The sequence below is a fragment of the Helianthus annuus genome, chromosome 6 (assembly GCF_002127325.2).
Source record: "Helianthus annuus cultivar XRQ/B chromosome 6, HanXRQr2.0-SUNRISE, whole genome shotgun sequence".
Taxonomy (NCBI): domain Eukaryota; kingdom Viridiplantae; phylum Streptophyta; class Magnoliopsida; order Asterales; family Asteraceae; genus Helianthus; species Helianthus annuus.
The window spans coordinates 96,891,059-96,915,347 of record NC_035438.2 but is presented as its reverse complement, the minus strand read 5'-3'; the positions used below and the strand labels follow the sequence as shown (position 1 = coordinate 96,915,347).

General features: G+C 41.2%; 1 protein-coding gene across 1 annotated transcript; it reads left to right on the top strand.

The window, feature by feature from the left end:
- The first annotated feature begins 17,557 nt into the window (after positions 1–17,557).
- LOC110865654 (chloride channel protein CLC-c) lies at positions 17,558–22,338 on the top strand. Its single transcript, XM_022114979.2, has 7 exons — positions 17,558–18,027; positions 19,011–19,211; positions 19,284–19,461; positions 19,542–19,804; positions 20,260–20,529; positions 20,643–21,771; positions 22,070–22,338. The coding sequence occupies exons 1-7, from the start codon at positions 17,852–17,854 to the stop codon at positions 22,157–22,159; spliced, it is 2,307 nt and encodes a 768-aa protein (XP_021970671.1). The 5' UTR covers positions 17,558–17,851; the 3' UTR covers positions 22,160–22,338.
- Positions 22,339–24,289: the final 1,951 nt, after the last annotated feature.

Here is a 24,289-nt window from a genome sequence, read left to right as displayed (position 1 = left end):
TCGGACAGGCTGTCCGATCGGACAGGCTGTCCGATCGAGCTGCCTGGCCGATCGGTCAGCACTTTCCTCTTATGGCATCCGATAAATACCCCTTGTCACTCTCAAACTTTCTACTTTTGGAAACCTCTGTCCGACCAGCTCGTGCTCCCTTCCTTTTCTCAGATTTCTCTAGATTCCGGTAAGATTTCATCCTAAATCTTGTACTTTCTTGATCTACACGCACTCCTACACCTTTCTATCTTTCGAATCTTGATTTCTAACCGTGAAATCATCAAGATTCAAGTGTTCTAGGATGATGTCATCATGGTGTTCTTGAAGAACTTCATGTTTGGCTTCAAACCACCAAGAAGCACTTGGATCTAGCCGATTTCCACATAAACAAACAAGGATCTTTCATAGATCTAAACATTTACACGGTGAAAAGGATTGAAAGATGGTTTTCCAACTTTCTTTCAACTCTTTTACACTCAATGCCTTCAAAACCGATAGAAACGGAGCTTGTGCCGACTTGCAAATCATTCCGGTGGTTGCATGACTCAAGATCCTGATTCTATCCACGAGGTTCACCGATTTCGAGTTAAACGTTAAACTCCGTTCCGAACAGTTCACCGGCCGGATTTGGGTGATTCCTGTCCGATCAGGAAGAACAAGTAAGAACGAGGGTTCTATGGTTTAACTTGTTGTCAAAACACCTCGATATAACGACAAACAATCAAGAACAACCAAGTGTTAGATGAACAGGCTGATCAGGTCAGGATGCTGACCGATCGGACTGTTGTCCGAACGGACAGCCAGCTGATCGGACAGTCAGCCGATCGACCAGGCCAGCCGATCGGCTAGCACATGGTCCCACACTTGAATAATTCATTGAAGTCTAGTATTGAATGAACTGATGTTCGATCGGACTACCGTCCGATTGGATTACTCTTCGGATCATGAGGTACTATGCTTCAACACTTAGTCGATTTTCAACATGTTCAACGCGTTTGGAGTGCCACCCGATCGAACAGCCGTCAGATCAGGTGACATCCTGCTAAGAACCTATTTACTGAAGTACCTAACCGATCGGATAGCCGGCCGATCAAACGACCTTTTGATCGACCGACCTGAAAGGTAAAGATGCTTCAATGTTTTCAAATGCTACAACGAAAACTTCAAAAGTCAAACCATCATACACAAACATATCCTTCTCAAGGGAAGAAACAATCCACTCGAACAGCCATCCGATCGGCCTACCGACCGACCGGACAGCTGTCCGAACGGACTGCCAACCGAACGGTCAGCCGTCCGATCAGACTACTGTCCGATCGACCAGCTGTCCGATCGACCAGCTGTCCGACCCTCCGACACTTGTTTTCCGTTTTACCCATTGCTTATCGTTATACTATCAAACTATTCATGCTAACCCTACTCTCCAGTGCTCCCTTCAATCCATCAATCACTATGAGTATACTCGAACCCTTTTTGCTTTAGCACTTTTGGGTGTTACATACGTTACTTATTCTAAATCACAATCGAACACACTACTAAATTACTTTAAACGCTAACCGTTACCGCATGTATTACGTGACTAAATGAATGCTTGTTGTTATGTTTACACGTGGAATGTTATCTACCTGCCTTAACGACGATAGTACTATAGTTTGAACTCAGCACCCGTTCACACGGGGGTTGTTAAGGACAATTACTTGCATGGATTACGGTGGTAATCATGTATTGCGAACTGACTCGGGCAGTCAACCCGCATTCATTGGTATCGATAGATCCTTGTCGATAATTAACATGCTTCGTTTTCCTCTGTGTACGTGCTGGTTATGCGTAAACTATTTCGAACTCTATTATGCTATTATCAAACTTGTATGCTCACCTTTACATTTTATGTATTGACTTTATTTTAACGTATGTGACAGGTGTTTAAGATGCTTATCTGCTAGGAAGGCGAAGCTAGAATAAAAGTCTAGAGTATAGTTGTCTGTAGATCTTGCAGCTTGAGTCTCTAGACATAGATAAACAATATTTATATTTAAATCTGAGTTGTCGGAACAGAATATTTGACCAGATTTTTATATGTAATAATTTGTTTGCTATTTGAGGTATGGTATGGGACGTATTATATAAATTGAATAGTAATGATAGTTGTTAAGGAGACTTCTGGACAATCTGTTTCGCTCAGTGCCATGCCCCGATGATTCCGCCATCGGTTGGGGTGTGACAGACTGGTATCAAAGCCATAACTATAGGGAATTAGGCTAGTCTCGACCTAGTCCGGGTCGATGTCTTTGAGACCTAGACTATAGTTAGGAACCAACAGACCAAGCTTATGTGCTATATATGCTGCTATTTCTCGCCTACACTACACTATCACCGCACTCGAATTTTCAAAGATGAGAAAGCAATTTACCCAAGATTAGGTGTGAAAGCCGCAAACTCTCGACTAAATTGCTTGATTAATGCTATCAACTTATCAATGATTTCTTTATTCTTTTCAATGACGAACGCTTGTTCAATGGGAGAATTATACCAAATCAGGAGTGAAACCCATATTTTGATGAATAATCTCCTCTATTTTACAAAAAAAAAAAATCAAGGGGAAGTTATCAAGCCAGGGGTGAAACCCTAACCTTGACGGCTTGTCCATGGATTCTACCAAAACTCTCACCAAAGCCTCAACGGACTCTAACGACCTGAACTCACGAGTATGGCCCAGGGAATGCGTGCTGAATACCCAAGAATCAAGGCAGAAACACGATCCGAAAGTCGAAATGTGACGACAAGTCTATTAATAGTCGAATCGCTTTGGGTAGTTGATGTCTAATAGCCGCAGACAATCTATTTCTCGATTTTTATGTGTTTCGATTCTGAGCCCACAACTGCTGACTCTGATGATTCGTCGATTTTATGAGTTATGTGTATTTATCTGTTTACATGTTTAAATTTTTGGAGGATTATTCGATTTTGCTGTCACTTCAATCGACACACACGACTCGCATTGCTCTTCTATCTCAACACGCTAACAAGTCGCTGCAAATCTAGATTATATTACGCTATGATATACGATTATACTATACTACTCGAAATACTATACACGACCGATATATACGAACGACACGCGAGCTTTGAATGATAGGTTTCTGTATTCTGACTGCCTCTGTGATTAAATGTGTATGTGCTTCTGTGTTTATGTGTCTCTGTGCTCTACGTGCCTACGTGCTTATGTGCTTCTGTGACTACGTGAATCTGTGGTTATGTGCCTATGTGTTTATGCGATACGTAATTCCAACGTGTTCCTGAGCTTTAGTAAGTAGTAGACGTGTCAGGTGAGATTTGATTTTGATGTGTCTGAGACCTACGACGATGTCTGTTGCAGACCATGTCATCATCTGGACACCGAACCCCGCTTACTCGCCAAGAAAAGAGAGACAGACGTCTTTCTGCTATCATCACCAAACAAGTAGCAAAAGCTGTAAGCAATGTCTATGAAAATGTCAGCAAATCTTCCGAGGAGTCGAGAACTGAAGCTCCCAAAGATGCTACCAAGACTGTTTTTAGCTTCAAACAGTTCAAGGCATGCGGACCAAAGGAATTCACCGGAGAAGATGGCCCAACAGCTATGTTTCAATGGTTTGATTCCATTGAAGTCACTCTGCGCCAAAGCGGTTGTCCAGAAAATCTCCGTACCCTAAACGCAACCGGCGTCTTCCAGTCCCGAGCTCTAGACTGGTGGACGGCCGAGCGAAACAAATGCGGGAATGATGCAGCTTATGAGCTGACATGGAAAGAGCTGAAAGCCATTATGATGGACGAATTCTGCCCTCCCCGTGAACGCCAAAAGCTGGAGGACGAGTTTTGGAACATTAAGTAGAAGGATGGAGATAACGCAGCCTTGACTGCTCGCTTTAAGCAGCTCAGCATCCTCTGTCCCGATCAAGTCAAGACGTCAGACATGGCCATCAAGAAGTACATTCGAGCTCTACCCGATTGTGTTGCCGATTTTGTTCACGCCGCGAAGACCTCATCAATTGAAGAGACTTACTTGCTTGCCGCCGAAATCAACGACAAGCGAATAAAAGTTGGTTTCTGGAATAAGCCCACCAAGTCTCTGCATCAAGCCACCACTGCATCGACCGCCGAAACCGCCACTGCTCAACCATCTAAATGATCATGCCGTAGGAAGAACCACAACAGCAACAGCAGCTCCAGCAACAAGAACTGTGTTGTCACTACCACTGCTGCCCCTCTGCAAGCCGTACCGGCTCAGCAGCAGTCCCACCACCGACCAGCACCAGTTACTCAAGCGCCGCCAGCAAAGCGTGCTTACACAGGTCCCCACCCGCTCTGCCCGACATGCTCATATCATCATCCGGCGGATCTTGCCTGTCGTTTCTGCGCTCATTGCAACTTATACGGTCATTTCACTGTCAACTGTCGCTATGGTCCCCGTAACACCGCAGCTCCTGCCACTGCTCATCAAGCTCTACTCCTAGCCCCGCAAGGCCAACAAGCGGCTCAGGCATCCGCGATCAATGCTCGAGTATGCTTTGCATGTGGTGACCCTAACCACTTTGTAAACATGTTCCCGAACAGGGTGGTAAAGGAAGAGCCCCAGCAGCAGCAGCAGCAGGAGCCTCAGCAGTAGCAACAAGCAGCACGCGCCAGAACCTTCAACATCAATGCTCGTCAAGCCCAGGCTGACAACAACATGGTTAATGGTATGTTCCTTGTTAATGGTATTTATGCATCGTGCTGTTTGATACTGGAGCCGATAACTGCTTTGTGTCGTTTGAATTCGAGAAGCTCCTTAGTCATAAACGCTCTTATCTTCCCTCGTCATTCGAAGTTGAAGTCGCTACTGAAAGAACTGTCGCTGTTAATTCTGTTCTTCATGATTGTAGCCTCGAGCTCAACAGTCACATTTTCCCAATCGACCTTATTCCGATGCAGCTCGGAAGTTTTGACGTTATAGTAGGCATGGACTTTCTTCGCGAAAACCATGCTGAAGTTGTGTGCTTCGACAAGATGATTCGATTCTCGCTCGCGAATGGTGATTTACTATGTATCTATGGCGAAACTTCTTCGAAGGGTCTCAAGCTCATATCGTGTGTCCAAGCTAGCAAGTATCTCCGCAAGGAATACGGAGCTTTCTTGGCTAACATTGTGGTAGCGGAGAAGGAAAAGAAAAGGAAGACAGAAGTCAAAGATGTTCCCGTGGTCCGTGAATTTCCTCAGGTGTTCCCTGATGACCTTCCCGGATTACCGCCAAATCGTGATATCGACTTCCGTATCAACCTCATTCCTGGAGCTAACCCCGTAGCCAAAGCCCCCTTATCGACTCGCGCCATCCGAAATGCGGGAACTCTCGAACCAACTTCAGGAATTACTTGAAAAACGCTTTATTCACCCGAGCACCTCTCCTTGGGGCGCACCAATGTTCTTCTTTAAAAAGAAGGATGGGTCGTTCAGGATGTGTATCGATTATCGGGAATTGAATAAGTTAACCATCAAGAACCGTTATCCCCTACCTCGCATCGACGATTTGTTTGACCAGCTACAAGGTGCTACATGTTTCTCGAAGATCGATCTACGCTCAGGCTATCACCAACTACGCATTCAGGAAGAAGATATACCCTAAACCGTTTTTCGCACTCATTACGGCCACTATGAGTTCGTTGTTATGCCTTTTGGTTTAACCAACGCACCCGCGGTTTTCATGGATCTGATGAATCGCGTGTGTAAGCCATATCTTGACCGTTTCGTCATCGTGTTCATCGACGATGTCTTGATCTATTCCAAATCGAAAGCCGAACACGCGCAACATCTACGTTTGGTTCTCGAGTTACTCCAGGGGAATCAACTCTATGTCAAGTTCTCAAAGTGCGAATTCTGGTTAGAAGAAGTTCAGTTTCTGGGTCACATCGTGAATAGTCAAGGAATTCATGTCGATCCTGCGAAGATTGAAGCAGTTAAGAGTTGGATTAGGCCTAAGAACCTGTCTGAAGTCCGTTCTTTTCTCGGATTAGCGGGCTATTATCGACGATTTATCGAGGGATTCTCCAAGATCGTTGTGCCACTTACCGCTCTTACTCATAAAGACAGGTCTTTTGTTTGGGAACTGAACAAGAGTCTGCTTTTCCAAACCCTCAAGCATAAGCTTTGCAATGCTCCTGTTCTCTCATTGTCCGACGGAAACAACGACTTCATTGTCTATTGTGATGCTTCTAACCTTGGTCTTGGTTGTGTTCTCATGCAACGAGACAAGGTTATAGCTTACGCTTCTCGACAGCTCAAAATCCACGAGAAGAACTATACAACCCATGACCTCGAGCTAGGCGCGGTTGTTTTTGCATTAAAGATTTGGCGACACTACCTGTATGGTACCAAGTGTACGATCTTCACCGATCACAGGAGTTTACAACACATCTTTGTTCAGAAAGAACTCAATATGCGTCAACGCCGATGGGTAGAACTCCTCAACGATTACACTGTGAGATTCGTTATCACCCAGGCAAGGCAAATGTCGTTGCCGACGCGCTCAGCAGACGGAGTTATTTGCTCAGCATTCGTAATACCCAAGCCCAACACGATCTCGAAACCCTCATCCGCGAAGCCCAACATGCTTGCTTTAATGAACGCACTTTGAAGAAGGAGAGAATCTATCACGATGGAGCTCAGCTTGTAAGCAAATCGAATGGGATCCTCTATTTTCTGGACCGAATTTGGATCCCTAAGCGGACTGAATTGCGAAAGATTTTAATGGACGAAGCCCATAAATCCCAGTATTCTATTCATCCCGGTGCCGATAAAATGTACCAGGATCTTTGTTACAAGTACTGGTGGCCGGGTATGAAAAGGGATATCGCTCTCTATGCCGGAAGATGCCTGACTTGTGCAAGGGTCAAGGCAGAACATCAAAGACCCTCTGGCTTACTCGAACAACCCCCAATTCCTATATGGAAGTGGGGGAGTATAGCTATGGATTTCATAACAAAGCTTCCGCCCACGTCATCAGGTCACGACAGCATTTGGGTTGTCGTTGATCGTTTAACCAGATCAGCCCACTTTTTGCCAATACGGGAAGACTACAAGGTAGAACGATTAGCCCGAATCTACACCGACAAGATCATTTGTAATCATGGTATGCCTCGTGACATCATTTCTGACCGTGATGCTCGGTTTACCTCGCGTTTGTGGGAAAAGTTTCAAGCAGCGCTCGGTACGTCGCTTAACTTAAGTACCGAATTCCATCCTCAAACTGACAGACAGACTGAAAGAACGATCCGCACTCTTGAAGACATGCTCTGTGCGTGTGTCATAGACTTCGGTGGCAATTGGAATAAATACCTGTCGTTAGTCGAATTCTCGTATAATAACAGTTATCATACCAGCATCCAGATGGCACCATTCGAGGCTTTATATGGAAGGAGATGTCGATCGCCTATTGTGTGGCACGAGATCGGTCACTCGCAATTAACCGGTCCTGAGCTATTACAAGAAACGACTGACAAAGTCCTCCAAATTCGAGACAACTTGTTGAAAACCCGAAATAGACAGAAAAGTTACGCCGATAGAAGACGCAAGCCCCTGGAATTTGACGTTGACGACTACGTACTCCTAAAGGTATCACCTTGGAAGGGTGTGGTCAAATTCGGCAAGAAAGGGAAACTAGCGCCTCAATATGTTGGACCTTTTAAGATTCTGGAAAGGATCAGAAAAGTCACCTACAGACTCGAACTACCGGAGGAATTTAGTAACGTCCACCCGACTTTCCATGTGTCAAACCTTCGAAAGTGCCTGGCTGAGCATGATCTAATTGTACCTCTCGACGACCTTCAAATAAAAGAAACGCTACACTTCGTGGAAAAGCCTGTTGAAATCATGGATCGCCAAACCAAGCAGCTCAGACGCTCGCGCATTCCTATCGTGAAAGTCTGATGGGAAGGCAAACGAGGCGCAGAGTTCACTTGGGAACTCGAAAGCGACATGAAGGCGAAGTACCCGCAATTGTTTAAGTGAAAGTTTAGAGAGAGAAAGTAGCAAAAGGTGATTCACGGTGTTGTGTAGCTTTCAGCCTAATTTCGGGATGAAATTCCATAAACAAGGGGAGGCTGTAACACCCCGTGTTTTTGAAAGTCAAAGTCAAAGTAAGATTGACTCCTTTGATCGTAGTTAGTCTATTTTATGTTTATGTTTACGTTAGTTGTATTATGTGGAGTAATTAAGTGCAATCGAAGTTTATTTATCGATGCGAACCGCTTTACGACTGTGAATAATAGGAAGTAACAATGCGATAAAGTCAATTAATCAATAATCGAGCTAATCTAATCATCATCGAACTCGAGACTTGAATACGCGAATTTTGGTGTTAATATATGTGTGTGTGTGTGTGCCTTACGTGTTACTTGTGAGTGTCTACTTTATGTTATGTGTGGTAATCAATCGAATCTCGACTCGAAATCGAATCATGATAATTGGTGGAGAAGAGATAACGCGAGATACAGATGATTGTATGTTAGATATAGTGGTTGGGATTAAAAGTAATTTGAATAGGAAACTCTATCGTACTCGCAGCGTCCTCAATCGAAATCGAAATATCAAAAATCGTCGCACCGAACACTCGAATCGTGTAGCTGAACGATCAGGCTACCAGCCGATCGAACAGCCAGCCGATCGAACAGCCAGCCGATCGGACCGCTGTCCGATCGGACAGGCTGTCTGATCGAGCTGCCTGGCCGATCGGCCAGCACTTTCCTCTTATGGTATCCTATAAATACCCCTTGTCACTCTCAAACTTTCTACTTTTGGAAACCTCTGACCGACCAGCTCGTGCTCCCCTCCTTTTCTCAGATTTCTCTCGATTCCGGTAAGATTTCATCCTAAATCTTGTACTTTCTTGATCTACACGCACTCCTAAACCTTTCTATCTTTCGAATCTTGATTTCTAACCGTGAAATCATCAAGATTCAAGTGTTCTAGGATGATGTCATCATGGTGTTCTTGAAGAACTTCATGTTTGGCTTCAAACCACCAAGAATCACTTGGATCTAGCCGATTTCCACATAAACAAACAAGGATCTTTCATAGATCTAAACATTTACATGGTGAAAAGGATTGAAAGATGTTTTTCCAACTTTCTTTCAACTCTTTTACACTCAATGCCTTCCAAACCGATAGAAACGGAGCTTGTGCCGACTTGCAAATCATTCCGGTGGTTGCATGACTCAAGATCCCGATTCTATCCACGAGGATCACCGATTTCGGGTTAAACGTTAAACTCCGTTCCGAACAGTTCACCGGCCGGATTTGGGTGATTCCTGTCCGATCAGGAAGAACAAGTAAGAATGAGGGTTCTATGGTTTAACTTGTTGTCAAAACACCTTGATATAACGACAAACAATCAAGAACAACCAAGTGTTAGACGAAAAGGCTGATCAGGTCAGGATGCTGACCGATCGGACTGCTGTCCGAACGGACAGCCAGCTGATCGGACAGTCAGCCGATCGACCAGGCCAGCCGATCGGCTAGCACATGGTCCCACACTTGAATAATTCATTGAAGTCTAGTATTGAACGAACTGATGTTCGATCGGACTACCGTCCGATTGGATTACTCTTCGGATCATGAGATACTATGCTTCAACACATAGTCGATTTTCAACATGTTCAACGCGTTTGGAGTGCCACCCGATCGAACAGCCGTCCGATCAGGTGACATCCTGCTAAGAACCTATTTACTGAAGTACCTAACTGATCGGATAGCCGGCCGATCGAACGACCGTTCGATCGACCGACCTGAAAGGTAAAGATGCTTCAATGTTTTCAAATGCTACAACGAAAACTTCAAAAGTCAAACCATCATACACAAACATATCCTTCTCAAGGGAAGAAACAATCCACTCGAACAGCCATCCGATCGGCCTACCGACCGACCGGACAGCTGTCCGAACGGACTGCCAACCGAACGGTCAGCCGTCCGATCGGACTACTGTCCGATCGACCAGCTGTCCGACCCTCCGACACTTGTTTTCCGTTTTACGCGTTGCTTATCGTTATACTATCAAACTATTCAGGCTAACTCTACTCTCCGGTGCTCCCTTCAATCCATCAATCACTGTGAGTATACTCGAACCCTTTTTGCTTTAGCACTTTTGGGTGTTATATACGTTACTTATTCTAAATCACAATCGAACACACTACTCAATTACTTTAAACGCTAACCGTTACCGCATGTATTACGTGACTAAATGAATGCTTGTTGTTATGTTTACACGTGGAATGCTGTCTACCTGCCTTAACGATGATAGTACTATAGTTTGGACTCAGCACCCGTTCACACGGGGGTTGTTAAGGACAATTACTTGCATTGATTACGGTGGTAATCATGTATTGCGAACTGCCTCGGGCAGTCAACCCGCAGTCATTGGTATCGATAGATCCATGTCGATAATTAACATGCTTCGTTTTCCTCTGTGTACGTGTTGGTTATGCGTAAACTATTTCAAACTCTATTATGCTATTATCAAACTTGTATGCTCACCTTTACATTTTATGTATTGACTTTATTTTAACGTATGTGACAGGTGTTTAAGATGCTTATCTGCTAGGAAGGCGAAGCTAGAATAAAAGTCTAGAGTATAGTTGTCTGTAGATCTTGCAGCTTGAGTCTCTAGACATAGATAAACAACATTTATATTTAAATCTGAGTTGTCGGAACAGAATATTTGACCAGATTTTTATCTGTAATAACTTGTTTGCTATTTGAGGTACGGTATGGGACGTATTATATAAATTGAATAGTAATGATAGTTGTTATGGAAACTTCTGGACAATCTGTTTCGCTCAGTGCCATGCCCCGATGATTTCGCCATCGGTTGGGGTGTGACACCTACAGCAATGTATTTGGGGACCTCAAGTAAGATTTCACGAACAAAAGCTTTCAGTGTATATTCGAGATCAAGTTAAGGAAAATTTCCCTGTGTGGAAACCTCAATACCCCAAGCGAACAGTGAAGATTGACCCTGTTACAGGAGAAAAAGATATCACGCTACATGTCAAGAGGCCTAGATTTATGAAGAACATGCCTTTGAAGGATATGGAGCAAGATTTCTACAATGATTTCAAAGGGTGGGTTTACAATCCGAGTACATGTGAAGCTGTGATTACACTCCAAGATAAAAAAAAGGGTATTTAGAGATATATACGAGTGCTCGATCCTATGTGGCTTGTAAACTGCTCAAAGAAAGATATTGAATGTCTGTTCTTCAACAAGATCATGTATTATGAAGCAGACAAAGAGCAGGCGATGCAGTATTAGAACCTGATTAGTGTTTGCTTTGAGAAAAACATGAATTCTGGTCACTACTGGAAGACTAATTGGAGAGACCTTGAACGTCAAGAGTTTTTGAAGAAGGAAAGACATGATGCGATGATGAACGAAAGGATGAAGAAGGCTGCATTCATGGCAGGCTTGAAATTTCCTAACTACAAGTCTATTCATACTGATCAAACTTCGATAGAGAAAGAAGAAAAGAAAAAGATCAGGCTCACCAAGTTCTTTACTTATACTGATGTTGGAAGAGAATGGTGGTTGACCAAAGGCAGGTTTGAGTATTGAGCACAGCGTGTGGAACAAGAAGAGCAGAGATGCGGGAAAAGAAGGTATGGCAGGAGGGCTTAATGAAGACTATACATGAAGACTACAGCTACATCCAAGGGGGAGTCTGTGAATGCATATGTCTGTAGCTTTCGTCATGTATCGAGTCTTAGTTTAATAGTTTATTGTATGTAATTTTATGTATTTCGTTACGAACCAAATGGTAGTTTGATGTAAGAGTCCATTCGCATGGATGGAGTCCATCCGTACGGATGGATCATATGTGTTGGTTCGTACGGATCTAGTCGATCCGCACCTAGGTTCGCGCGGACCTACTAGGTCTATAAATATAGGTGTTGGGGTCTTCATTTGAATAACTTTTGAATTGAGTGGGGAAACTCTGTCAGAATCTTTTCCTAGCATTGTAAAGCTGTTTTCTTAATGAAAAGATCATTCAACGGTATCTCTATGTCTTTGTTCACCTACTACACAGATTCCGCACGTGATACTAGGATATAGCAAGCCGGTCGGAGCGTACATAGAGTCGAAATGGTCCTCACAAAAAAAGCCAAAAAATGGATACCAAATTGGTATCGAAAAAAATTTGATACTGATACCAAGTCTCATATGTTCATCCCAAGACAAGAGTTGTTAAGGATGAATTGAACCTTATAAATTATTCAAACCACATGAAAGAAAATTGCAATTTACACGAAAATTCTAAATATGTTTATTTTGACCTCTTAAACAACCCCTTTCCATTTTACCCCACTTTAATTAAATCCAATATAATAATACTTTTCTCTTAGAGTAAACTGCGAAAATGATCTCTGGGGTTTGGACACTTTTGTTATATTAGTCCAAAACTCAAACCTTTTGAATCTGAGTCCGTGTGGTTTTAATTTTGTTGTCATTTTCATCCAAAATCAAAATCTAGTCAGATTTTTAGTTTTTTTTTTTTGAATGGCTAAACTTGCACACCATGGAGATTGAACCCATGACCTCCTACTATTCTACACCTTATCTAACTCACCAACACCACTGGGCTATTCCCAATGGATAGAGTTTTAGTTAACATCTAACTTTTCTGTCTTTTTCGTCTCTTTTAATGAAAGGCAAAATGGTCTTTTAAGATTTTATTATAACAAACTAAAAAATCTAACCATTTTGTCCATCATTAAAAGGGGGGGAAAATGACAAAAACTAGATGTTAAATGAAAAATCTAATCAGATTTTGCTTTTGGATGAAAATGGTAACAAAATTGAAACCACATGGATCCAGATTCAAAATATTTGAGTTTTGGATAAAGTGGCAAAAATGATCGAAGCTTACTATAAACAATAGAAGTTTGTATTGAATCAAGGATACATTCTAGTTATTCACAACACAATATATAAAGGTACAATGATTACAAAATAATTACAAGGGCGTGATCTTTGGGCAAGAATTATGGACGGTCAATCATCTTGATTGATTGGTTAAATGGAGAGAATAATATTCCATTTAATGGTGACTTAATTAGTGGGTTTGATACACCCCCGCACGATGGAGGATCCATTGGAAACTCCAATCTTGGACCGAAAAAGCAGGAAAGGTGCCCGTGGAAGCGGTTTGGTGAGGACATCCGCAAGTTGATCCTTTGAGCTGACGTGAAGGACTTTAAGTTGCCCTGAGTTGACTTGTTCCCGTACAAACTGATAGTCCAAGGCTATGTGTTTCATGCGTGAGTGGTAAACTGGATTTGCACATACATAGGTGGCCCCGGTGTTGTCACAGTATAATGAGGGAGTGCTCACAGGTGGTAAGCCCAGTTCATGAAGTAAGTTTTTAACCCATAACAATTCTGCAGCGGCATTAGCAAGGGCTTTGTACTCAGCTTCGGTTGAGGATCTAGAGACCGTTTTTTGTTTTGCAGATTTCCAAGAGATGATCTTGGACCCAAGGTATAAAAGATATGTTGTGGTTGACCGACCTCCATTAGTAATGCTTCCCCAATCTGAGTCCGAGAAGGCTCACAGGGTAAGATTGGTGTTGCGTTTCAAGAACAACCCGTGATATACCGTTCCTTTCAAGTATCGAAGTACCCGTTTGAGAGCTTGCCAGTGTGATTGTTTGGGTGAGTGCATGAACTGAGATAATTTATTGATGGCAAATGAGATGTCAGGACGGGTGAAAGCAAGGTATTGTAGAGTACCAACTAGTTTTCGGTAAGGGATGGGGTCAACGGGAGGAGAGGAGTCATTAGGAGAGAGCGGGTCAGACGTGCTCAAAGGAGTGAGAACCTCTTTTGCACCATCCATTTTAAAGGCGGTGAGAACATCTTGAATATGGCGATGTTGAGAAAGAAATAAACCTTGAGGCGTAGGAATGACTTCGATTCCTAGGAAGTGATGGAGATGGCCTAGGTCTTTGATGGAGAACTGTTTGCTTAGAGCTTGAACGAATGAGTCCATGAAGGAGTTGTGATTTCCTGTAAGGACAATGTCATCTACATACACAAGTAGGTAGCAAGTGATATCTTTGGAATTGTAGACAAAAAGGGAGGACTCGGAGAGACATTTTTTAAATCCAAAGCTAACAAGAAAGTTGGTTAGTTCGATGTACCAAGCGCGCGGTGCTTGTTTAAGACCGTAAAGGGATTTTTTTAGTTTGCAAATGTGACGCGGGAATTCCGTGTTTGTGAACTCGGGAGGTTGTATCATAAAAACATCCTCATGGAGGGTTCCATGAAGAAACGCATTATTAACATCAAGTTGGCGTAAAGGCCACCCTTTTGAAAGAGCAATGGAGAGGACGGTGCGAATGGTAACGGGTTTAGTAACTGGGCTAAAGGTTTCATGGTAGTCTTTGCCAAATTGTTGGTGAAACCCTTTTGCCACTAGACACGCTTTGTATTTGTCGATAGTGCCATCGGGTTTACGTTTGATGCGGAACACCCATTTGCAACCAATGGGAGTTTGGGTGGTGTGAGGTACAAGTTCCCATCTGTTGTTTTGGATGAGGACATTATATTCAAGATCCATGGCGGAACGCCAATCCGAATCATTCAATGCTTGAGTATAGGTGGATGGTTCAAGGGCATGGGTAATGGATGAATGGTGGTGGAGTTGACAAAGTTAGAGTTGTAGTATTTGGGGTTGGGTTTGGGTTGTCGACGAGGCGGTGGAGTTTGGGTGTTTGGAGGGTCGGGTTGATGATATTGCAAGTTGGGTGAGTTGATTGGTGTAGAGGTGGTGGAACCAGTGGGTGGAGTGGGCTGGTCATTGGGCTCGGGCATTGGGCCGAGAGGGGAGATGGTGGAAGTGGAGGGTGGTGTATGGGTCTGGGAGGTTAGAGATGGGTTGTGGAGTTGTAAGGGAGATGATATTGGGCCGTGGGAGGTTTGGTGAGATGGGGTGGTTGGTTGGGCTTCGGTTGGTGCGTATTGTTAGGCTTCGGGTGATGGAGTGGGTTGGGTAGAGTGGGAAGTGTGAACAGTGGGTGGAGAGTTTTGGGCAGGAGATGTAGGCGGTGGGGTGGGAATGGGAACCGAGGGTGTCGGGTTTAAAAAGGTGTCGAAGGACATATGTAGAGGGTTGGAGTTGGTGGGTTGGGATGGAAAGATGTGGGGAATGAATTGAACATGTCGAGAGTGATAAAGTTTTTGATTAAGAGGGTCATAGCATTTGAATGTCGCCTTAGAGGAGGAGTATCCAAGAAAGATGCATGCCGTGGACCGTGATTGTAGTTTTGAAGTGGCATATGGTTTTAGCCACGGGTACCAAAGGCAACCAAAAGGTTTAAGTTTGGAATAGGTAGGGTCGGTTTTGAATAACACATCATAGGGTGATTTGTTGTGGAGAATGGGTGTAGGTAAACGGTTTATGAGGTGTGTAGCGGTTTGAAAAACATGAGACCAAAAATGTTGTGGTAAGTGGGAGTAGTGGAGTAATGCGAGGCCGGTTTCAACAACGTGTCGGTGATGTCGTTCAGCAATACCGTTTTGTTCCGGTGTGTGAGGTGGTGTCGTGTAATGTGAGATACCTTGAGAGGCAAGATATGGTGAGAGACCCACATATTCACCCCCATTATCAGTGAATAACGCAACAATGCTGGTTTTTAAAAATTTTCCAACAAGAGATTTAAATTGTGGAAAAAGAATTTTGACATTAGATTTTCGTTTGATTGGATATAACCAAATGTATTTGGAAAAATAGTCAACAAAAATGACATAGTATTTAAAGCCATCTATTGACGTTTTTACGGGACCCCATATGTCGGAGTAGAGAAGTTGTAGTGGTTGATTAGCAACAAAAGAATTTTTGCCAAAAGGTAGTTTGTGGCTTTTATTTAGTGAACATGAAGCACAATGAAAAGACTCATGGGTCACCTTATTACTATGAAGTCCTAATCTAGAAATTAAAGACTTAAATACTTGAAGCGATGGATGTCCAAGTATGTGGTGCCACATGAGAAGAGAGTTTGTTTGGGTGTTGTTGACTTGAGGAGACAAGGAGATTGGTCCATAGTAGACATCACTGATGTTCACTCCCCGCATGAGACGCGCCCCCGTGCGTAGATCTTTGACAAAAAAAAATGATAGGGAAAAAATTCAACAGAAACACGATTAGTACGACAAACTTTGGCAACGGAAATAAGATTATTTCGAAGATTGGGAGCAATTAAAATGTTATTTAAAAGAAGTGGGCGGGATTTTGTTGGAATAGTTGTTTGAGCAATATGAGTTATAGGGAGAGTTTTACCATCACCTAGCACGATCTTATCGGGTCCTCCGTATTCGGAAAGAATGGGAAATTGTTGGTTGTTGTTCGCGGTGTTGTTGGACGCACCGGTGTCCCACATCCAAGATGGGGTTGTAGCCGTTGGGTGAGGGGTGGTGTAGTTAACCACCGGGGTGTTGTTATTTTGAGGCGAGACATTGTGTTCTCGTAGGAAGCGACTAAGTTTGCGACAATCTTTGGTGTCATGTCCGGGAATGTTACAATAGTAGCAATAGGTGTTGTTGTTGCGAGTCGGGCGAGTGTTGGTATTGGTAGTTCTACATGGCCATTGGTTTCGGGTTTTGGTGGATTTGGGTTGCGTGTTGGGCGATTGTCGTAAGTAGTGGGTTGACGGTTGTGGATGATTGGTTTGGCCATGGTGAATCGAAAGAAAAGAAAAGGGAAGCGGACAAAAGGTGTCTGTCAAGTTTTGGATCGGAGATGACTCAAGGGAGCTTTTAGGCTCTTGATCCCATATAAACAATAGAAGTTTGTATTGAATCAAGGATACATTCTAGTTATTCACAACACAATATATAGAGGTACAATGATTACAAAATAATTACAAGGGCTTGATCTTTGGGCAAGAATTATGGGCGGTCAATCATCTTGATTGATTGGTTAAATGAAGAGAATAATATTCCATTTAATGGTGACTTAATTAGTGAGTTTGATACTTAGGGGAGGGGGGTGGTTTACTAGTGATAGATTCTATCACTCCCACTATCCAATCAAATCATGTCATGTCATCACCCAATATTCTATCGCTAGTGATAGAAATGTAGGTGGGGTGGTATCACTAGTGATATGAAAACTATTTAAAAATAGGTTACAAAAGTTGAGGGACCTGAATTGCACTTTTCATTAAACTTTGTATTCATTCAATTGCTAAAGACAAAAGAATCTGAATAAGGACAAAAGAATCTGAATGCACTTTGTATTAATTCATCAAACTTTCACGCGTTATACCTTTAACGCGTTACAAAAATGAGTTATAAGGTGGGCGGCGACAGTGTTACGTGGTAGTTTAACGCGTGATGGGGTGGTATCACAAACCACCCCGCCTGCTCTTACGAACCATTTTGGCAGTTTACTCTTTCTCTTAATAGCATAATTATAATACGGATAAGAAGGAAATCTGAACATCGAGATCTTTCTTTGTTTCTCTCTCTTTATACTCGGCACTCTTCACTTTTACAAGTTTTATAACATTTATGTGGCTCCCATCCCACTGTCAAAAAGTATTGTCAGCTTTCTTCACCTGCAATACACACACATATATCAAGAATAACAACTTTCCCATATCAACCTGTCAGGAAGATTGAGTGCAGCTGACACATTCTAATTCATCTCAAATCACTGACATTTCGTCATCTCAATCTGTATCTGATCGTTACACACATAACTCTTTATACAGTTGTTCATTCCAGACGATTAAGAACTTCGAAGGTGTGTATGATTTACGCTACCATTTGTACGTATATGTAGAGAGAGACAGAGAGAGATGGAGGCTAATGTTGATATAGAATGTGAAGGAGGAAAGATTGAGAGGAATGAATCGGCGTGTGATGATAGAGGAATGATCAGGCAACCGCTTCTTTCGAAGAACAGAGTCAATACGTCGTCGCAGATCGCCATTGTTGGTTCCAATGTGTGTCCGATCGAGTCTCTTGATTACGAGTAATGATTCTCTTTAATTTGTTCGGTTTTCGATCGATTCGTTCATGTTTTACGTTTTGATTTTGTTAATTGTAGAGAGTAATCAGTTACAGAAGTTTTCACGTTTGATTTGCTATTATAAACACACACACATATATACACGAGAGGGTAGTTCCGTCCTTAACCTAAATAAGCGGCTCAAACGAACTCTGATCGAACTAAAGCTAAATCCTATACCTTAAACTCTAAAGGTATAGGATTTAGGTTCGACAAGCCGGTTCCAACGCCCGCTGAAATGAGTTGAATCAAAGTTCGTTTCTGGTTTCCTACTTTTCTTAGGTTAAGATCTGTTAGTCTTTGATCCTGCCACTATTGATAATATATATGTATAGATCATGAATCGTTATACTCGTATCAGTTGAATAATTTCTGTTTGTTCGAGATGAGATCTCACAAGTTGAATTGTATAATAGTTTGTATCATCTGCTTGAACAATTCATTTAGTATACCAATTAATCAACATGATGCATTAATATTCTATTGAAAATACATTTTAATTAGCGATGGCTCGACTGTATAAAAAAATAAGTTATCGCTTAGGCCCCACATTTAAGGGGACCGATTTTTCTTTTATTATATACTGAAAGCGTACACCATTTTTCGATTATTTGGATTTCGTTGTGCAAGTTTTGGTTGGTCCGTCGACATATTAGAAAATGTTGGGATAAAGAATTTCTTATCCTTGTGATATACATATATTTTTTTGTGTGTGTGTTTCACTAATTGGATTTGAATTGGTGATTTACGCTTAACTTCGTTTAATTTTCAGTTTTGTTAGTCAGTATACTTTGAAGAGTTTTCACTTGATCTATAATATTTCCATGTGTTAGAATCATAAGCAAAGATCTTTTTTTACGTAAAGGGCCCCAATTTTTGAATCGCTTTGGATTTTGGACCCCCAAAAAAGTTGAGCTGACCATGATTTTAATTCACACTTATTGCAGGATTCTCGAAAACGATCTGTTCAAGCAGGACTGGAGGTCGAGGAAGAAGGTGCAGATACTACAGTACATTACTTTGAAATGGACACTTGCACTTCTTATAGGAGTATCTACAGGGCTGGTTGGATTCTTTAACAACCTTGCAGTGGAGAACATTGCTGGCTTTAAATTTCTACTCACCAGCAAGCTTATGCTCCAGCAAAAGTAAGGCTAATTTGAATTTAACCAGACATTTTGCGTATGCAACTTCGTTATTTGATTTGTGTTTCAGTGCAGATATTATCAGGCATTTCTTGCGTTTGCTGGTATAAATCTAGTTCTTGCAACTTGCGCTAGTGTCCTCTGCGCTTATATTGCCCCTGCAGCAGCTGGATCCGGTATACCGGAAGTTAAAGCTTATCTTAATGGAATAGATGCACATTCTATTCTTGCCCCGAGTACGCTTTTTGTGAAGGTTTGGATCAACTAACTGAGAATATATATTGGGGATAAAATACTATAGTAATACTAATGGGAATTCCGTTAATTGTATAGATATTTGGATCCATACTTGGTGTTGCTGCTGGATTTGTTGTGGGGAAGGAGGGACCCATGGTGCACACTGGGGCTTGCATAGCCAACTTACTTGGTCAAGGAGGCTCTAGAAAGTACCATTTGACATGGAAATGGCTAAGATACTTTAAAAATGACCGGGACCGAAGGGACCTAATCACATGTGGAGCTGCTGCTGGTGTTGCAGCCGCCTTCCGTGCCCCGGTTGGCGGAGTCCTTTTCGCTCTTGAAGAAGTAGCCTCGTGGTCTCTCTATATCTCTTTCTCATAAACACTTACATTGAAATTTTGGATTAATAAAGTAAAAAAATGTTACATGAGAAATTTATCTACAAGTCCATTGATGTGCGGGGTGGGCTCGGGGTGAATAGAGTCATTTTTTAAGTAACATCTTGTCGGGTTGGCTTGCAAAGACCCTTTTCTTCATAATTATTTCCATACAAAAAGGTTATAGATGTTTAATGTTATAATTACAAAAACAATCACTACGATAATAATTTAGATCTTTTGTTAAAACTATCTACGAGGTTGCATGCATAGAACTGGACTTCAGGCAATCCTCAACATGTTTGACTCATTACCCATATAACTAAGTTTATATTAGTTTACCCGTTTAAAGTAAAACGCAATCCAAATTGACCCGATCATAAGTATATTAGAAAGTTTTGCCACTTGTATAGTTAATATTCAACATCTTGTAGGTGGCGGAGCGCTCTTCTGTGGAGAACCTTTTTCACCACGGCTGTAGTAGCTGTGGTGTTGAGATCTCTTATAGAATATTGTAGAAGTGGATATTGTGGCTTATTTGGCGAAGGAGGTCTCATCATGTTCGATATCAATAGCTCAATACCCGATTATAACGTGGTAGATCTTTTGGCTGTTACATTAATTGGAGTGATTGGAGGAATTTTAGGAAGTTTGTATAATTATCTCGTTGATAAGGTCCTGCGTACGTATAGCATGATCAATGAGTAAGCCTTCTTACTGTTCATATTTAATATTCACAAATCCATCAAAGAACCCAATCTGATTCTACCAATCCCATGAAAACAAATGTTCAGATTATATTTGTTGATTTTTGCAGGAAAGGTCCCACTTTTAGGGTGTTTTTGGTCATTGTAATTTCGCTCTTGACGTCTTGTTGTGCTTATGGCATACCGTGGTTCAGAGAGTGTGTCCCGTGCCCCGTTGGCTTGGAGGTAGAATGCCCTGCGGTGGGCCGTTCCGGAAGCTACAAATACTTCCAGTGTCCACCGGGTCATTATAACGATCTTGCATCGCTTATACTCAACACTAATGATGATGCCATTCGGAGCTTATTTAGCTCTCTTAATGCAGATGAATTCCGTATAACCACTCTTCTTGTTTTCTTTATTTTAATGTATGCCCTTGGTATCATAACTTATGGCATTGCAATTCCATCTGGACTCTTTATTCCCGTTATTCTTGCTGGAGCATCATACGGTCGTCTTGTTGGCAGTCTACTAGTTTCCTTCTCAAATCTTAATGTTGGTCTCTTTGCGCTCCTCGGGGCCGCGTCTTTCCTAGGTGGCACAATGAGAATGACTGTGTCCCTCTGTGTCATACTTCTTGAACTCACAAATAATCTCCTTATGCTTCCATTAATGATGCTCGTTCTCCTCATTTCGAAATCCGTTGCTGATAATTTCAACAAGGGTGTTTATGACCAGATTGTGAAAATGAAAGGGCTACCCTTTCTTGAAGCCCATGCTGAACCATACCTCAGACAGTTGGTTGCAGGTGATGTTGTTTCTGGACCGTTGATCTCGTTTTCTGGAGTTGAAAAAGTTAGTAACATCGTACATTCTTTAAGATTGACTTCACATAACGGTTTTCCTGTCATTGATGAGCCGCCTTTCTTGGACGCCCCGGAACTTTGTGGGGTCGTTTTGCGGTCTCATTTGATTGTATTGCTTAAAGGAAAGATGTTTACTAAAGATAGACGTTTGACCGGGACCGAAATGTTACAAAGGTACCGAGCATCAGATTTTGCAAAAGCGGGATTGGGTAAGGGGCCGAAATTGGAAGATTTGGATATTAAGCCAGAAGATATGGATATGTATGTTGACCTTCATCCGATTACTAACACGTCACCTTACACCGTTATTGAGTCAATGTCTCTGGCCAAAGCTGCTGTTGCTTTCAGAGAGCTCGGGCTTCGGCATTTGTGTGTAGTACCAAAGACTCCTGGGGTAAGCTCATATTTTTACAATGTAAAACAGAGGTGTAGCAAGTAATGGCAAGGGACAGGTTGGGTAATGGGTCAAAACACGCAATTTTTTACCGGCACCCGAAGTGCATCTAATAAAATGATTTAGATGGTTTTATACATTTAAAATACCCTTTTGACACCCTCTTATTGAAATATCTCGAAGTGGCCATCCCATGTAAACGGGTCGAAACTGCCTCATTCAATTAAATCCTTACGATACTTGATAAATGTAGTCTCGGATAATATGATTACACTTGGTTTTTCATATGTTTTTACAGAGGCCGCCAATAGTCGGTATTTTGACCCGTCATGACTTCATGCCAGAGCACATTTTGGGACTCTACCCAGGCATCGACAAACAAAAATAGATGGACAAGGTGGTAACACAGGATACACGGTTGTTTTAGGTATCTTTAGTATTTAAAAATGTACTTTGATTAAGCTAATAGATTTTATTATAGATTGTGAATGCAATCAACATTTATGGTAGTTAAAATGTTGGTAAAAATGTGAAAGAATAAAGGAAACAAGTACCTATTGATGTTCATGTTGTTGTGGCCAATGGACAGTTTTCATTCAAAGAACAAGTGAAATACCTGACTTTCACTGCACCTCATCGACCACCATACCACCATGCTAACAACCCGACCTCCCGCCATCCTCCAAATGAAAAGTCTTTGCACCTGTAAGTCCCGATCCTAAAACCTATAAAATCAAAACCCCCATTGTTGAATCCCTATAGGTGGTGGTGATGGGTGGCCAACCTTTTTGGGCCCTAACGAGAACTTAAAACCGAGGTCCTTTCCGTAAAAAATATTTTTTTTTTTTAGAATGTTAACACGTGAGAATATGATTACACACATTTTTGTATCTAATTTCTAAAGGCACAAATTTATGTTGTGTTCTTATATTGGCAAAAGCGTAGTGTTGTATATTTGTATTAGAGATTAATTTGTCTTTGCGTTGTACTCAACATATACACACGAATCTTCTTCTATCAATTTCAAGGTCTAGTTATACAACCGAAAAAAACATTTGTTTTCTTCAAATTCTATATCCCCATGTCGAATGCAAATATTAATGACTGAAATACACTCATTCGAATGTTTAACAATCGATACACAACACTACATTGTCTTGTGATACATAAATGTATTTTCATAAATCTAATCTAATTTAATTATAATAAAAGATTACATAAAACACCACATGGCAACTTCTTCTACACCCTCAAGTATTGATGCCACGTGGCATTATCATCTTTAATTCATTAATAATTAATAAAATAATAATAATAATAATAATCAATATCTAATTATTTTATGATTAAAAAATATACATAAATGATCTATAATTTTAAAAACTATGATTTTAATACTTCTTAAATAAATTAGTTTAAATTACAAAAAAAAGTTGTCATCTATATCTATCTATGAGATTACATATAAAATCGACATATGAGTTTTTCTAACATATACATAAAAGTTAATAAAGAGCAACTAACCGGAGGATGATCTCGCAAAAAAAAAAAAAAACTAATATTTATTTGAACTATGTTTTAAAATTATAGGCGGAGAGAACTTAATGTTTTGAAGTTTTATAAAAGAGATAATATTAAGGTCTTTTAGCTACACCGATTTGTGATCAATAAATGTGTTTTCAAATTAATAGGGTTAAAGAAATATGCAATATATATTTCAATTTTTTTAATAGAAAATGATGCTCCTACTCTATTTTACACCAAATATGCAAAAATAGTACTATAAAACCTTAACATTCTCTATAACATTTTGGAGTGCCAATTTTTATATAGCAAATAGTACCCCTATTCTATTTAAAACTAATTATACTAGAATACTCATGTTGCTCCTCATCTTTAAATCAGAGACCTTTTCTCTAAGGGGCAAGTGCCTTTATACCAAGTGAGCTAGCCCCACATTAGCTTATATACACCTAGATTGTTATAACTTTACCTTTTAGGCTTTTGTATAGGACTGCAACTGAACCGAACGTTCGGTGAACAGTTCGTGAACCGTTCGCGCGGGAAGGCCGTTAGTGTTCGTTCGTTTATTAAAAAAAACGAACACCAATAAGAAAATTTGTTCGTGTAGTTAAATGAACGAACATGAACAGAGGTCGCGTTCGTTCATTTATGTTCGTGAACGTTCCGTAACGTGTTCGTCTGTGTTCAATAGTTCATTAGTGGTTTTATTTGATTTAAATACTTCAAAAATCTGATAAATAAAATATTTAATAAGTGTCATTCTATTATATATTCTTTTCATAAACGCTTGTTTGTGTTCTTTTGTTTCCATTTGTTTTCATGAACACTGGTTTGTCCTAATTTGTGTTCATCAACATTCGTTTTCGTTCGTTGCCTAAAATTAACAAACAAACATGAACAAATTCAATTTCGTAACAAACGAACACGAACATATAATCTCGTTCGGTAAGTGTTCATGAACAGTTCGTGAACCATATATTTCTTAACAAACGAA